This window comes from Haliaeetus albicilla, chromosome 19 (assembly GCF_947461875.1).
Source record: "Haliaeetus albicilla chromosome 19, bHalAlb1.1, whole genome shotgun sequence".
Classification (NCBI taxonomy): Eukaryota; Metazoa; Chordata; class Aves; order Accipitriformes; family Accipitridae; genus Haliaeetus; species Haliaeetus albicilla.
The window spans coordinates 18,460,410-18,481,870 of record NC_091501.1 but is presented as its reverse complement, the minus strand read 5'-3'; the positions used below and the strand labels follow the sequence as shown (position 1 = coordinate 18,481,870).

The following is a 21,461-nucleotide window of genomic DNA, read 5'->3' as shown; positions in this document are numbered from 1 at the left end:
GCCTGTATATTTTGCATCAGATAGTTCAGCAACAAAATGCCTCCCAAGTTCTGTTTAAGAAGAACATAAATCAAAACCAAGACAATTTCTAGCCTATTAGCGCATATGACATGTTCTTTTCCAATGGAGAAGAAAGAAGAATTTGAGTTTCTGAACCAGCCACTTTCCTGAGGATTACATAGCATTAGCACAGCAAAGGCGTGAGAGAAAACACACAACTAAACCAGCTGGCTTGAACTTCACCTGGCAAAACAGCTAATATCTGAGACTGGTTAATCTAAGTTTCCAGCGTTCAGAATGGAAATTTTCTAGTCCACTCGCTGGCCTTTTCCAGCCACTGATTATACCTTATATTGGACAACTCAAGCTCTATCTGCATTATGAATCTGTGATTTCAGCAATGGGTCTTCAGCTTTATGCCATTTAGTTCCACATTACTTGTATTTGATCACTGTGCATTCGTGCGTGTTAGTGCTTCCTCTATTTTTTGTCACACAGCATAAATTGAGAGATCCCCCCGTGCGGCTGAGATCAGGCTGTGGCCCAACATCTCCAAGGGATGATTTGCATCAGCATACACGATGTGTCAAAGCATCATGCCTTAATCTGGTGAGCACAGTGACAGGGCTCGTGATGTGACAAGGCAGATCAGTCGATGCTGTAGATGCCTTGCCAGCAGTAGGTAACAGGAGTAACAAATGTGATGAAGAAAAAACAGTGCACGGAGAAATGGAGATACCCCTCCACCACCCCAATAATGATGACTTGTGCCCACAGGGTGGGCATTGCCAAGAGGCTTGGAAATTCTTAGCAGCAGACAGTGCCCACCAGGCCATTAACACTTATTTCTAGTCTTTTCCAAATTGCGGTTTGCTAACTAGCAACTAGAATTTAAAGTAAAAAAAAGTCTAAACATCTATAACTGAAATAAGTCAGCGCTCTGTTTCAATAAACGTAAAAGTGGCATTGCGGGTTTTTTTTTTTATTGTCTTTCATGAAGGCATTTGCTTCCAGATTGTATTAACAAAATATGTTGTTTGACAGATATCATCTCAGTAGACAGGTTGCCTAATCTGTTTTATTGACAAATTGACTTATTATTTGATCAACTTGAATACAGTCTTCAAGATATATTTCTATTATAAAAAAGTAGATGGAACAGAGAATAATGTGTTTAGTCCATCATCCTCTTTCAGCTGTCATTTAAACACTGGTGTGTCTGTAAGAAAAGAAAAGAAAAGTTATACAGTTGTTTTGATCATGCTGTCAGAATTGTCTTTATTGTCTGTGGGGGAATTGCCTATGTAATTTCTTCTTCCTTGATACGATAATATATTGACCTCCCTCATTCACTCAGAAGAAAGCAGGTTACGATGGCTCTACCCACCACCTACATGAAGTTTCATATTCTATCAGAAGAGAAACAAAGCACCTCCAGCAGCCAGAATCACTTATACTTCACTTCCCCTGTGTTCTTTTTCAATGGGACCTGGAAACAAAGTGAAGTTAAAAGGTTTTCCTCACCAAAGTCAGAAATGCTGTAAAAAAAACAAAAAATACATTTCCATATGTTACAGTCTTTTCGGGGGGGGGGGGGGCTGATTTTGTTTATTTTTAAGTAGTTGTACATGAAAAGTTTCAAAGATATAAAGAATATAAAAAATTTAAAATTTGGATTTGGTTAAGAAGGTAAACATGACAGCTTTAATATTGCTCTTCAGCTGATGGTTTTGGGAACCTTGCTTGTGTCCTCACCTTTTCTGCCTGGTTATGATGGGAGAAATCCCACTCACCCCTGCCCTGTGGGGCTCCGATGCACCCCAAGTTAGTGCACGGGTGCTGCCACAGGCACCAAATGAAGGATAAGATCAGACAAGATTTAAATTTGGACCAACAGAAAAACCTGCTATCTTTAGTTGTTTGCTTTTAAAACTTAACATCAGAAAGAAATTAATACTTGGGACCAAGGCAGTCATTAAAAAATTCCCTCCATTTAGTCCATTTGCAACTGTCCATTGCAATTTGTCCATTTGGAATTGTGCTCACAGTAGGTGGAGAAGCTCTACTGGAGGGTAATAAAAAAGGCCATGTTTTGAGTGTTTTGAATACCTCTGGATTCAAAACAATTACCCATGATGAAATTCTTACCCCTTTTAAATCAAATGGAATAGACTTTTCACTGGGAGAGTATATAATGTTTAAACTGAATTTTAAAAAATGTAGGTAGTCAATACAAGGTACAATTATTTTCTTCTTCTTCTTGTTTAATTCAGCGGGTAAGTACGTCCTTAGAGGGAAGTTTTACATGCTTTTGAGCCGCAAAGTGAGGATTTTTGATAAAAAGAAGCCCCAAATTCAAACAGTTATGTATGCAATCTGGGAGCTCTAGGAGTGAGAGCAAAATTAGGCCTTGAGCTGTACCGCCCTGGACTTGGTTTAGCAAAGCACAGATCTGACTAGTGGAAACCTGGCTATAGAAAAAAACCCAAACCACCCACAATTTGCCCATCTTTGCCCCCCGCCCCGTGTTTTTTTAAACCTCAGACATTTAATGCCATGCTTGCCTGAGAGCTTTTCCCTGTAGCTAATAATACTTTGCAGTGCTGTAGTGCCTTTAATCCAAAGATCTCAACGTGCTTTGCAGGCATTAATGAATTAAGCCTCATAACACCCCTTTGAAGTAGGTATTATTATAGCAGTCTTAGAGATGGGCTGAGTAATTTTCCTGAAGTTGTAGAGCAAGTCTCTGACAGAGTCAGGAGCAGCCTGCCGAAGTCCTGCGTCTCAGCCACTTCTCTAACCACCATGCCATTCTCCCAGACTAAGTCTCTTAAATCATTTTAATTTTAAATAATTACTTTGATTTACTTACTGTATTTAAGTCATATCTCTGTTAAATACAAGGGGAGGCATTGATTTATCCCTGGTGGGTTAGGCATTCACTGTCTGTGAAAGTTGCGCTGATAACGTGAAGTTAAACCGACACAAATCCCTGTGTGGGGATGCTCTAGCGGGGGATAGGAGGGGCTTTTCAGGGCTTAGTTTGAGCCCCTGTCTTCACGCACACACACTCAGTACTGTACAGCTACATCAGTGCGGCTGACACCCACCCTAGGCGCTGGTGCACCAGCGCAGCTGCCTGAAATCGCCAATGGCATTTTCTACGTGCAATAATTTGCACTGTAAAAGGTCCTTCATACGTGTATATATGCGAGCAGTTTACATTATCTGTGATGGACCAGCCCTCCTTCCTGACATTGGTAACTAAGACTAAAGATGCAGTCAGGACTTAAATCAAGTCTAACTTATCTCAAAAAGCCATTCAAACTGCAGCTTGAATTGCCACACAGGGCTGGCGGAGTTTTAACTAAACCTTACATTTGTGCTTTTAATTATATTTTCAATTACATATGTCCCATTCTAGTGCCATTAAGACCCAGCTCTACAGAAAGGCTCCCCGCCTGAAGTATTCTGGATTTTGTGGAGGGGTGTATTTTGGTGTGACTTTAACCTCTTCCTAATTGACTTGGCCTCCACAGGGGCAGGGGCAAGCCTGATTTGGCCAAAATCAGCAAATGGCAGCAATTTTAGAAGCATCCAAAAAGGTAAATTGGTATAAGCCTGCAAATAATAACCAAACCCATAACCAATAAATCCGTACTCTCATGCCAAGCAGTTTGCTTTGATTAGGTTACGCGTCAGGAACGACCATTCCTTGGTACTGCTGCCACGCCGTCAGCTGTACAGTGCTGGCGTAGCTGGACGTACCGTGCTCTGAGCCACGTCTGGTCTGAGACGGAGGAGGACTCCGGCTGAGCGCTGGGTGCTCTCCCCGCTCGCCCAGCCCCAGGCTCCGGCTGTGCTCCGACAAGGCAAAAAACCCCAGCAAACAAACCCTAAAACCCCCAGACCAATAAGCACTGGCTAATCCCTCGAAGTGGTGGATACAGATAGTCAGCTCCCAGTGACAGGACTTTTGAGGAGCCATGCCAGATGTGGCATAGAGCAAGCAAGGGTGACGTGGGGGTGGGTGTGCACAGACCGAGAGTGTAATAATGTCTGCAAAGTTCACGCCGCTAGAGGCTGGAGAGCAACTGTTACGGACGATACCGGGGAACCTGTAGGATGTCTTTTGCATTAGCTTTCAGATCCAATTTACTTACGGGAGAAAAACCCGCACCAAACCCCCCCAGTGTCTGCTAACTGCCAGCCTTGCAAACCCAGCCCGGAGCTGCCGCCCCTCTGCCTTGGTAGCCACGTTAGCAGGAAGGTTTTGCAGGTGGGGTGTAGCTGATGCTCACAGAGCTGCCGAGGCTGCCGGCCCTTCTGAACTAGGCCAACAAAGCTGCGGTACCATTTTCTTTTTCCTGTTCTCATTGTTAGCTTGCAAACAACCTCTGATTTCAGTGCACGGCCATCAGTGCTGCTGTAACACCAACAGATGTGAGCGCAAGCGTCCCAGGGACTGAAATTAGCTGCTACGACGATCTCGAGCCCACCGGTCTCAGGCACTAGATTACTTCGATAAGTATGTTGAGAAGACTTTCTGTACCTTTTCAGTGTACGCTTTCCACTGGTTGGCCCCACAGACACTGCCTGTTCTTCTCCCACATTGCTTTTCTACAGTATTGCTGAATATTTATTAACTGAAAGCTTATTGACAAGCTCCCGTGCACTCTTTCTCGCTGATCCTGAAGTCACAGCACTGTGCTTCCTCGTGAGGCACATACGCTTTCCATAACCTTTCATGGCTTCTGTGGGGGGTCTTTTCACTTTCCTACACACATATAGCTCTGTATGTTACTTTCTTGGTAGGAATGCGCTAATTGTCACACGTCTTTCTTTTTTAAATAGATTAATGTCATAATTATCCTCATTTTCTTCCTTCCTGCTACAGGCAATTGCTGGAATGCTTTAGCATTTTTTGAAAAAAAAAAAAAAGAAAGAAAAAAACCCCTCCGCAACTTGTCTAGGGAAAGAATTGTTACCACTCCCAAGTCTAGGCCATAATATCACTTCAGCACTCTAAGAACCTTTTTTTTTACTTCAGCTGCACACTTTGGGTTTAACTGATTTCATCGCTGTTTTTGCAAAGCTCAGCCTTGTCCACTCATATTGCAATTTAGATACATCTTCAGCTTAGCTTTTCTCATGTTCTCCTAGACATGTTTTTCCCCACTGCCCTCGGGAACATTGTTGCTCCTGTTAGGTACCACACACACAAAAAAAGAAGAAATCCTATGTCCCTCCATCCCAGCGCAGGGCAGTGAGAAAGCCTACATGTGCAGGGATGCTTCAGGGGCCAGCTGGGCAGCGTGTGCCACGCCGGCAAAGGCACAAGCCAGCAGGGCTTTGGCAGTGGTATTCCTGGTTTTAGGGTCATATTTGTTAAAAGGGCAAAGAAGCAAAACGAAGGTGTCGGGCACACTGAATACAAACCACACCGTAATTTGACAGCCACACCACCCGGCATGGTCATGTTCGCTCCTCTGCCCTTCAGGGAGACAGGTGCTCCCTTCATCACATCTTGATGACAGTAACGGACAAAGGGATTTTAAGGGGTTAAAGGATGCTGACATTTATCAGCCTGAGCCTCAGATTATATGGTTCTGCTCAGGTTCATTTCCACTTCCACCGGACGGGTGCTATATAGGTGCTATAGGCTGTAGCAAGAAGCTGCCCCGTTACCCCTCCGGTTTGCTGGCGGGATGTTTCAGGTGCCACCCTGCACAGAGGACAACTTGGCAAGCAAAAGAAGCACGGGCAGGCTCGTAGGACCTCCACCAGCTACCTCCTGCTTTCCCAAATATTGCCTTTTCCCTTTAGGAAATCTGGAACCATAGAATGGCATCTGTCAAGCCATAGGCACTTGAGAGTAAGCACCCATCAGAATAACTTACTGTCAAAACCAGGTACAAATTCATTTCATCCCACTTCGTGCCATATGCTGCTGTCAAAACTTCATGAACTGTTTAGGCAGCATGTTGGGACATTTTGACTAACTATGAGCAGAGCTATTTTCTTCATAGCTTTGTGTCATTGGCATTCATAATTGGGTATTTCCCTGAATTTGCTCTGGTCTCCGAACAGATAAGCCTGTAGCAGGTGAACGTAACCTGGGAAGGTGGGCACAGCCCAAACCTCTGGACTCAGCCATCCCCATTTATGAGGTGCCCCGACTCTGAACTGGAAATTGCACTGTACTACCTTGTTCAGGAACCAACTTCTTCTTCTGTTTCAATACCGATATTTTAAAGATGGGGTGATTTTTTTTCCTGTGATTTGATGAAAACCTTGAATTTTGGAGCAGACTGGTAAGCTGAACCTAAATCTCATTTTCTGCTCCTTAAGCCCAGCTGTTTTGTTCTCCTGACAAGAAAATTAACTAGCACACCCTTTGCTAGAATAAGTGGGAAACAGACCACAGGATAGGTAAAGAACACATTTGCTGTTTTATTGGTGCCTTGCAGGGCAATAATACTGAAAAAGGGGAATGCAAAAGAAATGAAACAAAAAAAACCCAAAAACCAAAACCAAAAACCCAGGATGGTGGCAACCCACATTGTATTTTTTTTTAAAGAGTACATCAACTCCTGTTTTTTTTTATTTATTGTGGCATGAATGATAACATAAAACCAAAACATGAAAATATACAACTTATATTACACTATGTGTTATGAACAAAATATAAATCTATAACTCTATGTTATATTTACATAATTATTTCTTTTATTAAATTTCAAGTGAGATGGTAGGTTGCACATACTTTGTTTTAAGCTCCAGGCATTTGATTGTCTCTATTTCTTTTCTATTTTCATTTCACTTGTAAAATCCAAAACGTTAGAAGGAGTAAGAGCTTTAGAGCCAATGGAGCTATATAAATACTGTTTCAGCAAACCAGTGACAAAAACACTGGGGAGTAGAGAAATCAGTCAGTAGAAAAAACGAACTTGACATGTTCTTCAATCTGGGAAACTGACAAGTTAAGATAAAGTTGAAAAAATGTAAATATAAACCAAGCTAAACAGCCAGCCCATGCCCTGTGAATTGAGGATACACTTGAATCCACATCTAGTGAATTACACACAGTTCTTTGCAAAATTGAAGTATGATTCTATAGAGAAGTGGGCAGACAAAAATACTTCCTATCCGATACATCATGCCCTTAAAACGTACGAGATATCATATAGTTGCCATTCATTCTAGCAGATGAATTCTTGCTAAGTAAGGTCTATGTTTCCACGGAGTATAATTATTTTTGATGTTACGAACGTGATGTCAGAGGCTTCTTCGGGGACAATAACAGCTCATCTCTTTGGATTAAAAAGAAAAAGCTCTGAAAATGTGCTGTAAAAAGGTTAAAGACAATTTACTTTCTAAAAAATGATTTAATTAAAGAGAGAGTCTACTGCAGTAACCAAATCTTTGAAATAATGTCTTCGAAGAAAGAATTTCTTCCATATGCATTCGTAATAAGAGGATTTGGTTACAAAACTAATTAAATGCTATAATAATAGCTAGTGTTCTTTTCTGGGGGCCTGATTAATATAGCGGAACGGTTAAATAAAGATGTTAAATGCACTTAAAAATCCTATTTTACTAATATAAGGCATGAATAAATTGAAAAAGGATATACTCTGTGTTATTTAATTGAGCTTAGAAGCAAGTGCCTCAGTTTTTTTTCGTCTTTCTTTTCCCCTTTTCCCCACTGCTGGTGGTGTTCTTTTGTAAGCTTGCGAGACACATGGCGTAAGTGGCTCCCCCCGTTTAGGAGGAGGCGGCCTGTACGCTCCCCCCGGCAGATCCCCAAGACCTTCCTCACTTGCCAGGTTCCCAGGGAAGAGGGAACGAAGCCCGCCTCGGCATTAGGGCCTCGATGCGCTTTTAGGTTAATACGATCCTAATCTCTTCTAACCTGGTTTTTCTACATGCTCCAGGGCACAGAACCCAGGAAAAAAAAGAAACAAGACAAGAAGATCTTTTTATAAATATATGTTTTGCTTTTTTCTAAGAAATTAGAGAGGGAAAAACAGGGCCTCATTTTCAAATCTGGTCTTCTACTGCCAAAGGATATATGGGTGCTCATCCTTGGACCCAACAAAACGTTAGCACAGGCGTTAAGTATTTTGCTGGTTTGGGACCCCAGAGCCTTTTTTTTTTTTTTTTTTTTTCCTTTTTTTTGCCTTTTTTAACTTTGCTGCATCTGTTTCAACATCTAAATGCAGGACGTGGATAGTCTGCTGAAGCTACCCATCGGAAAAGCCTGACGGAACCCCAGGCTCTAGCGCAGTCTCTCAGAGGGAAATGTGTTTGGTACCAAAATGAGCGTTCATCTGAGCCCTAGCCCAGGCCAAGGCAGCGAGCAAGGCAGAGCGCTCCCGGAGAAGGGCTCTGTCTCGCCGTCCACTGCCGAGAGCAGAGCTCGGTCCTGCAGCCCCGGCACAGGCGCTCCTCCGGCGCCGGACCGACCCTGCCCGCGGAGACGGGGCTACTACCTCCAGGAGCGTCTCCTGCAGCGCAGCCCATAGTTCGGGGCTGAAATTCGGAGCCGCTGAAGTCAAAGGGCCTTTCTTCCCATTGACCTCCCCGCGGCCGGCTTTCCAGCCCACGCGTCTAAGACTTGCTCCAATCACGCCTGCCGCAGTGGCACCTACCTGGAGCTAAAACAAAGTATTCTGGTAGCCCGAAGTGACACAATTAAACCAGAGAGTCTCTATAACGCGGTGGAAATCAAGCATCCAGCAAATGTGAGGTGAACCCACAAGAGTCAGAAGTAATTTGTTCACAAAGACAGGGAACAAATTTAAAAGTTAAAAAAAAAAAAAGAACAAATATCTGTTTTCACATTGTACATAATAATGATATAAAAACAATTGTCTATTTTTTTTTCCTTCTTATCCAAACAGAGTGCTTAAAAAAAATTGGCTCTAGATGACTAGTGTAATTAAATAACTAAAATGAGTGATGAGAGAGCAGAAGTTAATTAAGATTGAAAACAACACTCCCATTAATTCACTCCATCATAATAAACATCAGAAGTTGACATGGCTGGGGCCAAAATTAAAATAAAAGAAAGAGGAATGGTGTGAGCAGAAGAAGAAGCGATTTGTTTTCATATGTATATATATATATTTATATATATATAAAAAGGCAAGGTGGGGAGGGGTATCCATTTTAAATAGCCTAACAGCTTCATTTGCTGCACTGCCAAATTAGAACAGAATAAAATAAAGTTAAAAAAGGGGGGGGGGGGGATAAAATAAATTATACATAATTTACTAATCTGGGAACAGCTGACCATTATTATTATTATTATAATTACCATTACAACACTAGCAAGAAGAGGCAGTTCAACTGAAAAAAAAAAACCCAACACAGTCATAAAATACAAACAAAAAGAACCCTCTCTGACATGGAGGATATGATCAGCTACTCCAAGCATAACTTCAGAGCAAATCTTCTGAGAGAGAGAAAATAGAAAAGAATTTTTTGAGGCAAAGGTGGAAATAAAAAAAGGGAAAACAGGAGAAAAATAAAACAGATGTTGCAGGGTAAAACTACCGCACGTCCAAACCACTCATCGGAGTATTGTCCTAAGTCTTCAATGGCATTTGCTTGTTTGCTTTGCACAAGGTCTGCAGAGGTCAAGTTACACTTCAAGTGGGATTTCAAGAGGCAAAGAAAGACCCCCCCCCCGCCGTCCTCCTCCCAGTCTCTCCTCCTCCCTGCCCCTTTCATCCTGCTCCTGGACTTAAATGGCTGATTGCACCAAGGGCTAAACTTGCCTGATTAAAGGACCATTGCAAAATCAATGTTGCCAAGTACTGAAGACCATGGTGCTGGTGAATGCTTGCGCTGGGATCTCACAGGCATTAAGATGCACAGGGCTGTTTTTCCAAGTTAAAAGTGATAATGATAGCAATGAGTCTCTCTATCTAGGAGTAGGAATTTACCAGGGAGCGACACGAATATAAAGCTGGCATCCTCAGTTAGAAAACCGACTCAGAGGAAGGCTTTTGCCTCAGTGCGATCCTAAGACTTTCCTTCCCTGGCCAGAGAGGAGCTCCTGGGCAGCCACTGTTTGAAATTACGGGTAGCCTTTTTGGTTGGTTGGCTGGTTTAGAACTGATGCTTCTGTCTTGCTACACGAATCTTCTACAGGAAGATCAGAGCGAGGAGATGAAAAGAGACTCTCTGATCCACTTATATTTACACTCTTTTTTTCTGAAATAAAGTGTAACATTCAGTTACCTTATTGGAAATACAAGAGGCTAACGCTTGTGTAAATCCACCCTCCTCACCTGGCTGCTGTTGCCCAAGGAAGGCAAAACTGCCCATGCAACATATCTAAGGGCTCTAGAACAACTCCGAAAATATTTTAGCCCAGGAGAACAATTTGTCACTTGTAAGAGGCAGCAGCTAGGGAAACTCGCCACTGCAAAGGTTTGGGTTCTTACAGGCCCACTTTGAATATGGAAATCTCTTCATAGCTATTAGTCTTCCTTCCTACACAAACATCCCACTGATAAAAAAGGATTTCTGCAAGTGCAAAGGAGAAAAAAAAAGTCAGTTTAAAAAAATCACCTTTTGAATCAGAGATCAGTACTCAGCCACCCTGAAGGTACGAGTTCATCAAAACTGGACATCATGGTAACCTAATTATGGTCAGCGAGGAGGTAACACTTCCAATTGCCCTGTCCTGTGCAGAACAAATCACATTTTGGACAAGCCTTTTTTATGTTGTATACGCTGCCACTTGAAGTGTAAATTAAAAGCAAAGGCTCCTTACAGACCAAGTCATTTGGAGGGTGTGGGACTTCATTCTGGAACATGCTTTTTGCTCGCAATAGTCCAATATTATTCTTATTAGTACCATAAACACGCACACATGAAAATCCAAGACCATAAAATATTTTTTTCTCTAAATTTCTTATGTCTCTCTCTCTCTCTCTTTTTTCACCTGAGAACGGCACCTACAGTTTCCTTTAAAAAGCAAAAGCAAAACCAAAAATATATGTCTAATCTCACCAGCTGCTGGTATATCAGGTTCTTCAAGGGATTGTCTAAGATACAACACTGTCCTAACTTAAGACAGAGCAGGAAGCAAAAGAAAAGAAAAACAAAACAAGAAGAGACCAACCAAAAAAAAGCAAATTGGACTAGTTCAGCGCATTAGTACAAATTTGGCACTTGCTCAAAGACTCAGTATGGTGTGCAACTGATGAAGAGAAGTCCTCTCTTGAAAGGAAATAATTGCTTGTTGGGGTTAACAGAAACAGACTCCCCACTTCCTTCCTTGCCAGCCACGCGCACAGGCACGCACGCACACACACACACACTTCTGACCCAGATTTGCCAGGGAGGAGGAGGAGGAGGAGACAGGGGGGTAAAAGGAATTTTATCTTTTTTTCTTTCCTGTCAGGTGCATTACCAAAAAAAAAAAAAAATTATTTCTCTTTAAACTGTAGCACAAAACAACAAAACACATTCACAAGCCACTTGTTGGCACTGTGTACCTGAGTGAGAATTTCTAGAACATTGTAGAACAAACAGCCATAAAGTTTATTTGAAAAAAAAAATAATAATAATAAAAGGTCGACGGGTAAGACTTCAGTGCTTGGGTATAGCAGCTGAATTACTGGCATTATTTTACCCATAGCTTATATCATTCTGTTGTTGTTGTCGTCGTTGTCTTTGCTTCCTTTCTTCTGAGCCTTTTTTCTTCTGATGCAGGCTGATGTCTATTAGTCAGCTGATGTCCCAACTAGTTAAGACTAACAGTTAAAGTAACAGTCAGTGTATGAGAAAGTTAATGTGCTTGGCCACTGGCAAGGATAAACCAGATGGGGCTTTATTTATTTTTTTCTTTTCTCCTTGAAGTCCTGTAGGTCACGAGATATTTGGACCCTGATCAGTTGGCTTGCCCCGCAATGTGATTTTCACTGTCACTGCCATAGTCCGCATCGGGGTCATCCTCTTCCTCATCGTATTCATCGTAGATTTCTCCATTGACGTCATCGGTCTGCATCTCTTCCTTGATATGAGGCTCCTCACCTTTGATGCCGTAAGTGCTCTGGATGACGGGCATCCCGGGCTCCGGGCTGCTGGACACGCTTGAGTGCTCGGAGGGCAGATGTGGGGAAGGCATTCCTGCCATGGCAATGGCTCCTGGGTAAACTACGCCGGCGGTGGCAATGGGAATCTGTGCTTGTTGCCTGCCATGGAGAAAAAGTAAAAGGATGTTTGAATACTGGAAGGGAGGGCAACTACGACAGCGCTTTTCAAGCCCACAGCATATGCTCTTGGGCATGAAGAGGAAGCTCCTGGATGGCCCATGCAAGACAACCCTTCTATCGATATTCCAGACTCACCAACTGATGCTTTTGAAATGAACATCAAGCCCAAACCAACTTCACTGATAAGAAAGCCCAATCTCTGTAAACATCTCTAGCTGTACCTGAACTACACAGCTTCAGCTTGCCTGCTTGTGATGCAAACTTCTTTACTGGGTAAACTGGGTGTTCCATGAGCTGCCAGCAAAAAATAAACATCCTTTCAATTGTGATCCAACTTAAAAAACCACGTATTTTGAAACTCTTCCCTTTAAATAATCCAAGTTGCTGGCAGGAGTAGATATAAAAGTAACACATTGCCAGCAGGCAAGACGCGGCGAGGGCTAGGTAATTTGCACAGGGATGGGGAGGTGCTGTAGGAAAGTACCAGTGGATGAAGAGAAAGCAAGGCAGGTCTCTCCAAAGAGGTGATGTTTACTCCACATTCACTCAGAGACCTGGCCATTACCAGGGAGAGGAACAGTGGGCTTTCTGGGGCCAAGACGGCTTTATAGGATGATCACTAAGGGCCTCCCACTGGAAGGTGATAGTTTCCACAGCGAGCAGCACTTGTGAAAAGCAGAACCTTTGAAAGAAGGTGGATAAATTTGGGAAAAGGCAGACTTAAAATGGAAGCACGCATTATTTAAAAATAAATAAAAAGCAAGCAAGCAACATGAGCATTTGAGAAAATCCTCTACAGGATGCCTTTATACGGCGCCTAAGCCTTGGAAACCTGTCTGCAGTAATGAAAGAAGAATTATTCCAGGCCATAGAAATTCCCTTTGCATCAAGAACACTAGCTGTGTTAGAGCAGTGTTTGTTTCCCTGAGAAGCTTCAGGGTCCCAACAAGCCTAGAGGTTTAAAATTCATGCTCCTTTTGTTTCCTTGCTGCATGAAGTAATTCCATTGCAGTAATACTCTTCAGTACATGCTGCACATTGTAATATCATCAGCGGTGTGTCCATCTGCACTGAAAAGCCTTGCCACAGGAGACAGGGGAGAGTCTCTTGAGATGAACATTCTTAATTAAGAATGAAACCCTCCCCTGTTCCCCTGCCTGCCTGTGCCCTGGCTGTACAGTAAGCCTTGCACAGTACAGTGATCCTGAAAGACTCTCCTCTGCCAAACAGCTTTACATTTGTTTGGAATCGCTCGCTGCATTTTCAGCTACTTCCTGCCTGCCATTCGAGCGAGGCCGCCCTCCGCACAGTCCTGTTTCCGTGTTTCTGAAACAAGTAGAAGTTGTCTCAGCTGAAGATATAGCTCTTAAAGTAGGGAGCGGATCTAATTTGCATTTTATTCTTAATTCAATAGGAAGGCTTTTGTTTTCTGGAGTCAGCATTTCTGTAACAAGATTCAGCACACTTAAATTGCTTTTAATATTTAACAATAGGAACACTTTGCACTTAAATGGTGCTTTTCAGAGTGCTTTTCAAATATTAAATAATTTAAGAATAGTATTTTTCCACTTCTATAGGATGTCCACTCCAGAGGACCTCAAAGCAGTCCTCAGATACTAATGTATAAGGGCTCTCAGCAGTCCAGTGAGGTGAGCTTGCCGCACTACCATTAAAGACGAGGACACTGAGACAGGGAGGCATTAAGTCCAAGAGTTGCAAAAAATGCCCAATCCTTCCCATTGCGATGCCTTCGGACTGGCTTTCAGCATGTCCCAGCAGCTGACATAGCCACAGCTCCTGTAAACCCAATCACTTATTTTGGTGCCCAGGCAGGAGCTGGACTGGTGTTTGGAAGTTTAGCCCTAAATGACCTGTACTGGGTGATGCAGCAGATGGGGAACTAAAACCAGGAATGCAACTGTAGTGCTGTGATTGCCAGCATCAAACACTGACCCCATTGCAGTCATCGGCCACTTTGTCAGTAAATCTTCTATAAAGATTTCACCCTGGGGTTCTGTGCTCTAATGCCCCAGTGCAAATTATCTCCAGAAATGTCTTGATTTCAATGTCAGCCTTGTTTGGAGAGCTAAATAATATGCAGAATGTTACAAGGTTAATTTTTTTTTCCCATGATGAAGCATGCATGTTAACCAGATAAGCAGTCTTTTGGGGGCTCTGTTGCCACCTATTCTTTTTCCAGAAGGCCCCCCTCCTCTTTTTTTAATCTCTTGATGCCAAATGTTGGCTGACTTCCCTGTGTTTGTTTCAGTGCTTACCATTGGGATCACTGGACCTGCCAGCACCACAGGGTTAAGCAGCTCAAATTTCTCTGCTGAGCAGCTTATTATAACAATGCACACTGTAGCTGTTTAAAACACAGTCTGATGACACTTAACAGTCGTTGGACAGATATTCTCTCCTTTATTGCTACTTCTAGCTGTTAACTAGAGAGATGCGCAACTCAGTTAATGTTAAAATGATTCCAAATTCAGATGAAACAGAATATGACCCTCACTATTTCTGAGGGTCACTCTTGTTGCTGGCTTTGCTGTTTTTAAGACTACTGTGCAGCTTTTAATTTTCTGGAGTGAACACAAAAATATTGCAGAATATTTGATTACTTCCGATTCTTTTGATCTGCTGTAACCAAAACCAAGGAGCCTTTGCAGAAGGAAAATACATGCTAGTTTTCTAGGCAGTTTTTAATCTAATCGTATCAAGCTGATCTACTAGCTGTTTATCAGAACCAGTCTTCGTGAAATTAATGCTCAACACAAAGCATTTAGCTTACTGTACTGGAAGACACTCCTTAGCATGACAAATGCCGTCACGATGGACAACGCAGACAACTTCACTCCTGACATGAATTAACTGAGCCAAGTCCGTATTCCAGCTCAAGTTCAGTATGGTCAGCAGTCCTTTTGCAGACCACTTGCCGCAGATCATACTGAATGCAAACTTGTATTTTTGGCTTTTGGATCAAGAGGCACTACCATAGATTCATTCAGATATACTCTCCGAGGCCTCATAATACAGTTATACTTATAAGGTTTTTATTAGAAGACTTAGGTCTCATTGGAAAATCTTCAGCTTTTTTTTTTTTTCTTTTGCATGATCAGAGTGGACATGTGACAGCTGGCCGAAGCTGTAAGATGAGTATATAGCAGAGCCAACAAAAAAAATCCCTAACTGCCTAACTTCCTCCTGGAACACACTGTTTTAAAGTATAAGCTTCATATTCTGTTAGCAATATATAACGTTCTGGCCAATAAAATGTAACATTTACCACACTGAATTAAGAATTCTCCCTGAAAAATTTTTTTGCTGAAATGAGCAGTAGTTTTTAAAGGTCCCATACCCAACGTTAAAATACTGCCTCATCTCCTGGCGTCTGTTGCGCATGATAGCCTTGTACTCGCCAATGCGTAATTTTTTGCCATCTACAAGGCAAGTACGCTTCGGCCTCGGCTTGTATTTGTAGTCTGGGTATTTCTCCAGGTGCTGTTTGCTAAGTCGGGCCTGCTCCTCATAGTATGGCTGCTTCTCTAGGTTTGTCATAGCTTTCCAGCGAGATCCTGTCGCAAAAAAAAAGAAGAATGAGAAATGAGATTCTACTCATCCACAAACACTGAAAGGCAGAGAAACAAGTAGGTCACCCAGAACAAGATACCTACGGTCATATCGCTTTGGGCTGGGAATCTGTCAGAGCTTCTAGACAGGGGTCAGGTCTTGTTTGTATTTGACTGGTAAACCTCTTGCGTATGGCCAAGAGGCAGAGAGGGATGATACTGGAAGTTTTGACTCAGTATTTTACTGAAACTTGTCTACATTATAATGTCTTTCAGGTGGGAAGTAAACCCGCCATCCTGACAATGAGCCAGTCCTTGAGACTTTGTTGTAGAAAACAAGGCAGTGTATTCTAGTGGAATGGCCAAAGACCCCTTAGATACACAGAGTCTGCTCTGCTACATCCCCCCTGCCTTCCTTTGGCCACGGGCCTGTTTTCACCTCCCGTTCTAAAGGAGGCACCACTCCCATGTGCTGCGATCTAGTTGCTGTGCTCCACCACGGCTGGATCAAGGCATAAACTCTGGATATGCATGTGTCTACAGCTTAGTCTTTCATGACAAATATCCTTTCTTTCTAGCGTCCAGGTTTGTGAGAAGCAGAATATGAACTGACTGTAAACGCTATGCTGCTGGGTACACGAGCCTGCAAAGACCCTGAAGCAGTGCCTCTACAAGCTATAAACTATCCCATATGTCTCAGTGGGGATTTAACTCCAAGACCAAGTCCTGGTGAACACTGCCAGCTCCAACTTAAAGAATTTAGTATCTGTCATGAAGGGAAGAGCACGGGGATACTGGCACACCTCTCCACGGAGCCACACTATGGCTTCATTGCTGGCAGTCTTGTTTCTGACACTCGGCCTGTGTTAGTGTGGATACTTGAGCTAGGGAAATAATAGAAACTTTACAATTGTTTTCAAATATCTCCTGAAATTTATAAACTAGTATTTCTTAAAGGACATAATATGGGAGCAGAAAGTAAAATTTCTTGCATCAGTTATCCTATTTTATTTTTTCACGAACTACCGAAGTGCTTCAGGGTACGATACATTTCAAATAACAGGAATGGTCCAAGCTGTGAAACACGTGGCCTAGAAGGAAAACTTTATTGGAAAATAGTAAATTTTCCCATTGGAAAAAAAGTTTGAATAGTTTCTCAATTTAGTGGGTTCATAATGTCATATGTCATACTTGACTTCCTCTTGTTCTTCATTTTTTATGGTTACTCATACGGTACTTAGCTCACACTATTACTCAGGCTGGTCTTACCTCACTGTGCCCCTAAGACTCGCAATATAGAGAGCACAGTTATCCCAGTTATCCCTTCCCAGGAAAGAAAACAGTTTGGTTCCCTGTAGAAAGGCCCCTTTGGATTATTGACACCATTTTCCTGATTGCTCTTTGAATCTTTATTCCAAGCTGCAGTTTGGGCTTCTGGAGTGAAGGGCTAACAGGCTGGTCCAGCCTGACCTCAGACCTAGAGATAACTGATCTGTAAATAATGATGTCTTTGTTCGGAAGAGGAGCAATGGACATCCCTTTCTTAGCAAACATTACTTTGGAGTCAAAACCATCATTTTTCATGACGTTTACAACACGTAACATGCAGAGATCCTCCAGCTAGTTCTGGAATGGGAAACAGCTTAATTACATTGTTATTAGCTTAGGCACAGCACCATATTAGTGTGACTAGATGGTTTCTAGGATTTGGACTAGAAGTCCTGCACGGCACTTCGTATGTCACACGGGGCAGTGTCTGTGTGCGGGGATCTGTGGCAGGGCTTGGTGTTACACAGGGCAGCAAGCCTCTGCAGCCAGAATCCTGGTCAGCAGCTTTGTTTCCTGCAGAGAAATTATTCCAAGCTTTTTCTGCCAAAGAGGGTGGCTAGAAAAAGTGACACCAACTTTCCACATGTAGTACCTCTTAGATTTTGGGCTAAATGACACAGTGATAAACATGTGGAGACTGCCAAAACACTAACACCTACTAGTGCTGCGCAAGATGGAAACATAGATAGGGCCTGTGTTGAATGATGTTAAGAATTCAGGGTAAAGTATATGAGCTCCACTGGAAGATGCCCAGATGTAGGTCTGCTTTCAAATTCTACCTTGTAGACACTGGCACACTGGTGTTTTAGCATATGAAGAAAATCATAAAAGTTAGTCTAAATTTAGTCCTCTAATCACAGACCTGCTGTAGTCCCAGTGGCTTAGAAAAACAGCCCCAGCCCCATCTCCTGTTGATGAATCAGTTTTTATTTATGAATAATAAAGTTGAAAACCTCGGTCTTTAAACAAATCTTGACATTTGCTTTACATGCTCTGAGGGGACCTGCAATGGAGAAACTCCGATATATTTTGAGACAGATGGACAGACAGAAAGGTAGAAATTAAAATCAGTTGTTGCAAAATTGCCATGAAAATGTTCTATCCCAGCACAATTCCTCTTTCGCTGTGCTAGCTCGCTTGCTGCAATCCTACAGTCAGATCTGGGCAGGCAGATTGCTACCCCTCATGTGAAAAGATCTGTAAATAGTGGGTGAAGTTAAGCAAACACATGAGTCTTTGCAGGATCAGGGCCATAAAACCTGAAATTTTGATGCATAATATTTGTACATACAGTTACACATACAATATTTATACATAAATGTAATTCATTATGTTTTTCCTTCCTAAGCTGCAAACTCAATACAACAAAAATCCTGGCAGCCTCACCTCTCTTACCAGCACATTTTTAATAGCTGCTTTCTAGAGTGATACCTCCTCTTAATATGACTTTACGGTTTTTACAAAATACACTACATATAATTTACTAGTATGTTTTGAAGTATCATAAATAATTAAACAAACAATGCTGTCAAAATGAATTTTGAAAAAGGGCACGTTTTCTGATGATAAACCCTTGTTTTTTACATTTTATCATTGTCACTTATTTTCTTAGTAATATACAAAATACAACCAGCTCTCTGATCGTTCTTAATCTGAAATTTTGAAAGTTTGAAGAATATATAACCCTGATCTTTGAATCTGCACCCACAGGCAAGCTAAGCTATGAATGAGTATCGTCAATCAACATACCAAAACTGGTTAAAAATAACATATATTTGTAATAGCTTTATCTGCCATTGTTTCACGTGTCTATAAACACACACAGGCAGGCACGGGTACCTATGCACAGTGCCAAGCCCAAGCCCAAACAAGGTGTGATTGAAGAATCTTGAAAAATGTTTCTTTTTAAGGGAAGATTTACACTCTTGGGTGAGCTTTCTGCTCACCATCTGTGTTAGAAAGCTTTGAGTGGGTCAAGTATGCAAGGCTTTTCTCCTTGACTATGGAAACAAGAACACGTTCCCCTCCCCAAATGCATACATAACGACAAGCAGGATGCTCGCACAATTCTCCCTGATCTGGTGGCTGAAGTGTTTAGGAAATAAATGAGAAAATGACAAGACTTTGCAGCACCCAGCATGGCTCCTGCCCCCAAAGTGAGCCAGACCAGTTAGAGCTGTGCCCACGTAACGCCCGTGAACTCGGCGGTGGAGACCAGCTATGTGAGTCCAGGGCAGGAAAGCGACGGCCCCGCGTGTGCCCCGGCACTCGTGCTCGGGCACACCCGCGCACGTGGGGTTCGGAGCTCTGCTTACCGCTCACCTTAAGCAAAGTTTCTCTGACAAGAATTTTCAGCTGTTTGTAATACTGCCTAACTTTTAGCCCATTAGACTGACGTTTTGAATCTGACTATCTGAACCAGGCTGATTTTACGTTTAAAACATACCGTCACATACACAAACACTTGGATACTGTACAGGTATGTGTATAGGTTTGTATTCACACACATCCATGAGGGAATTTCTGAAGGTAGTATCTAACTTTGTCTTTTCCTAATCTCTTCGTGTAGATTTCTCAGTGAAATTTATTAAAATATCTACAAAAATATCTAAACAATGCATTATTAAATTGATAGGGTCCAGCAGACCCATTTTAGCACTTTTTTAACATCTACTAAAAAAAAATCATTATCCACAAGTTTAAGTTGCAATGAACAGATGGATGACAAACGTATGCACAGATGAATTTAGTGACAAATCCATGTATCTAATTTTTATGCTCAAAACATAATACCACAGTGTCAAACATAATCCCTAGAGAATTCTAGTGCTGGGAAGGGCACCTCCTCTCATTTTACTATAAAAATGACCCTTGATCGGTGACAACTCCATCTAAGCTACTCCCCATGACAACAAGCTCTCTGACCTCAACGTGTAGCAGTGCTGCTAAAAAAAGGGTAAGAAAAAATTGTGGCTTTCTAATAAAGAGACCCTAATACCTGGCTGAACTGTAAGCTTCTAGTTGCTCACCCTACGCCAGTTAACAGAGAGCTCCCTGCTGACTTCAAAAGACTGGCCTTTTGCAATCGAGGGAAGACCTTTGTAACGTTTCTGTCGAGAAAGAAGACGTCGGGACATCCCTCTCCATTGCATAGGTGGAATAAAAAAATTAAACGTGATACTGGAAAGAAATAGAAACATCATCTCTTACTGCCTCAGACCTTGCTTTTCCCCATATCTGGCAGCGAAACAGAAAGAGTTTGGAGTCAGCTATACTGTCTGTCACCTCAACAGGATCTGTAATGAATTTGCACATTTTACTCCAACTACTGTATATCTAATCAGAAAAAGATGTCCCCATATCTCCCTGATCTAGCGCCAAATAGTAAAAGGTGATTCCTTATGTTAACAATTTCAGCAGAATGGCTTATTAAAACCAGATTTTAGGGTATTATAAAATGCTTAGAAGCCCTTTAAAATGTCAACCAGGATCCCCAGAGACTGCGTAAAATGTCAGCCCAGCTCAAGCGCCTGTTTTAAGCAGAATGAATTAGCAGCGTGCTGTCGGAGGTTGTTATCCAAAACAATCAGTTAAGAGGGAAAACATCAAGCTCTCTTTGTACTTTCTATATGAAAAGGGCCATTCAGAATGATCTTGTAGATTTCTGAAGCTGATTATTTAAAAACAGGTTTAACCAGGTCTACTCTCAATTTAGAAACAGACCAAAACCATTAGTGCCCTGTCCTCAGTCTAATCACATCATACACCTCTGACCAGTATAATCCCTTTTAACCAGTATAAGGTTATTTGACCATCAACATAACCAATTTAGCCTTCTAATCCCGTTCCCATAACTAATCTAATCATCTCGTACCACCCTTTTAATCACGGGTTAATATCGTCACATCTGCCATCCACAGCCAATACATTCTGCCTCTCCCACCAATTTATCTCATTTCCACTTGCCCCCTGCTAACTTTTCATAATACCACTCTAATCAAGCTAAGCTTCAAACCTGTGACCAGTCTAAACTCAGCATATTTACCAGCTCTGCAGCTGATTAATGCTGCCATTACAACTGCGCCACATCTCTCGAGTTGTCTGCAAAACCAATGAGACCTGCAGCCCAGGTGAACAGGGTCCCTGCTTAAGCTTTTACCCACTGGCCTGAGGGACGCTTAGGTCCTGTAACACAGTCTTTATCAGTAAAAATGCAACATGTCCAATTTGGTCACAGATTTTTTTTTTTTTTTTCTGCAGAACAGTAATTCATTGGCCTCAGAGATCCTCATTATTCACCTTCTGTATCGTTCAGTGTGTCACAGAG

General features: G+C 42.1%; 1 protein-coding gene across 15 annotated transcripts in view; it reads right to left on the bottom strand.

The window, feature by feature from the left end:
• Window positions 1-6,429: 6,429 nt before the first annotated feature.
• The window catches only part of SOX5 (SRY-box transcription factor 5), a 649,313-nt gene continuing 634,281 nt past the window's right edge, over window positions 6,430-21,461 (bottom strand). For all 15 annotated transcript variants that reach the window (XM_069806597.1, XM_069806598.1, XM_069806600.1 and 12 more), the window contains 2 exons: window positions 15,595-15,811; window positions 6,430-12,215 (listed from right to left, as the gene is read on the bottom strand). In XM_069806597.1, coding sequence (XP_069662698.1) covers window positions 11,912-12,215; window positions 15,595-15,811 — 521 coding nt within the window. In that variant the 3' untranslated portion in view covers window positions 6,430-11,911. The remainder of the gene's footprint in view (window positions 12,216-15,594; window positions 15,812-21,461) is intronic.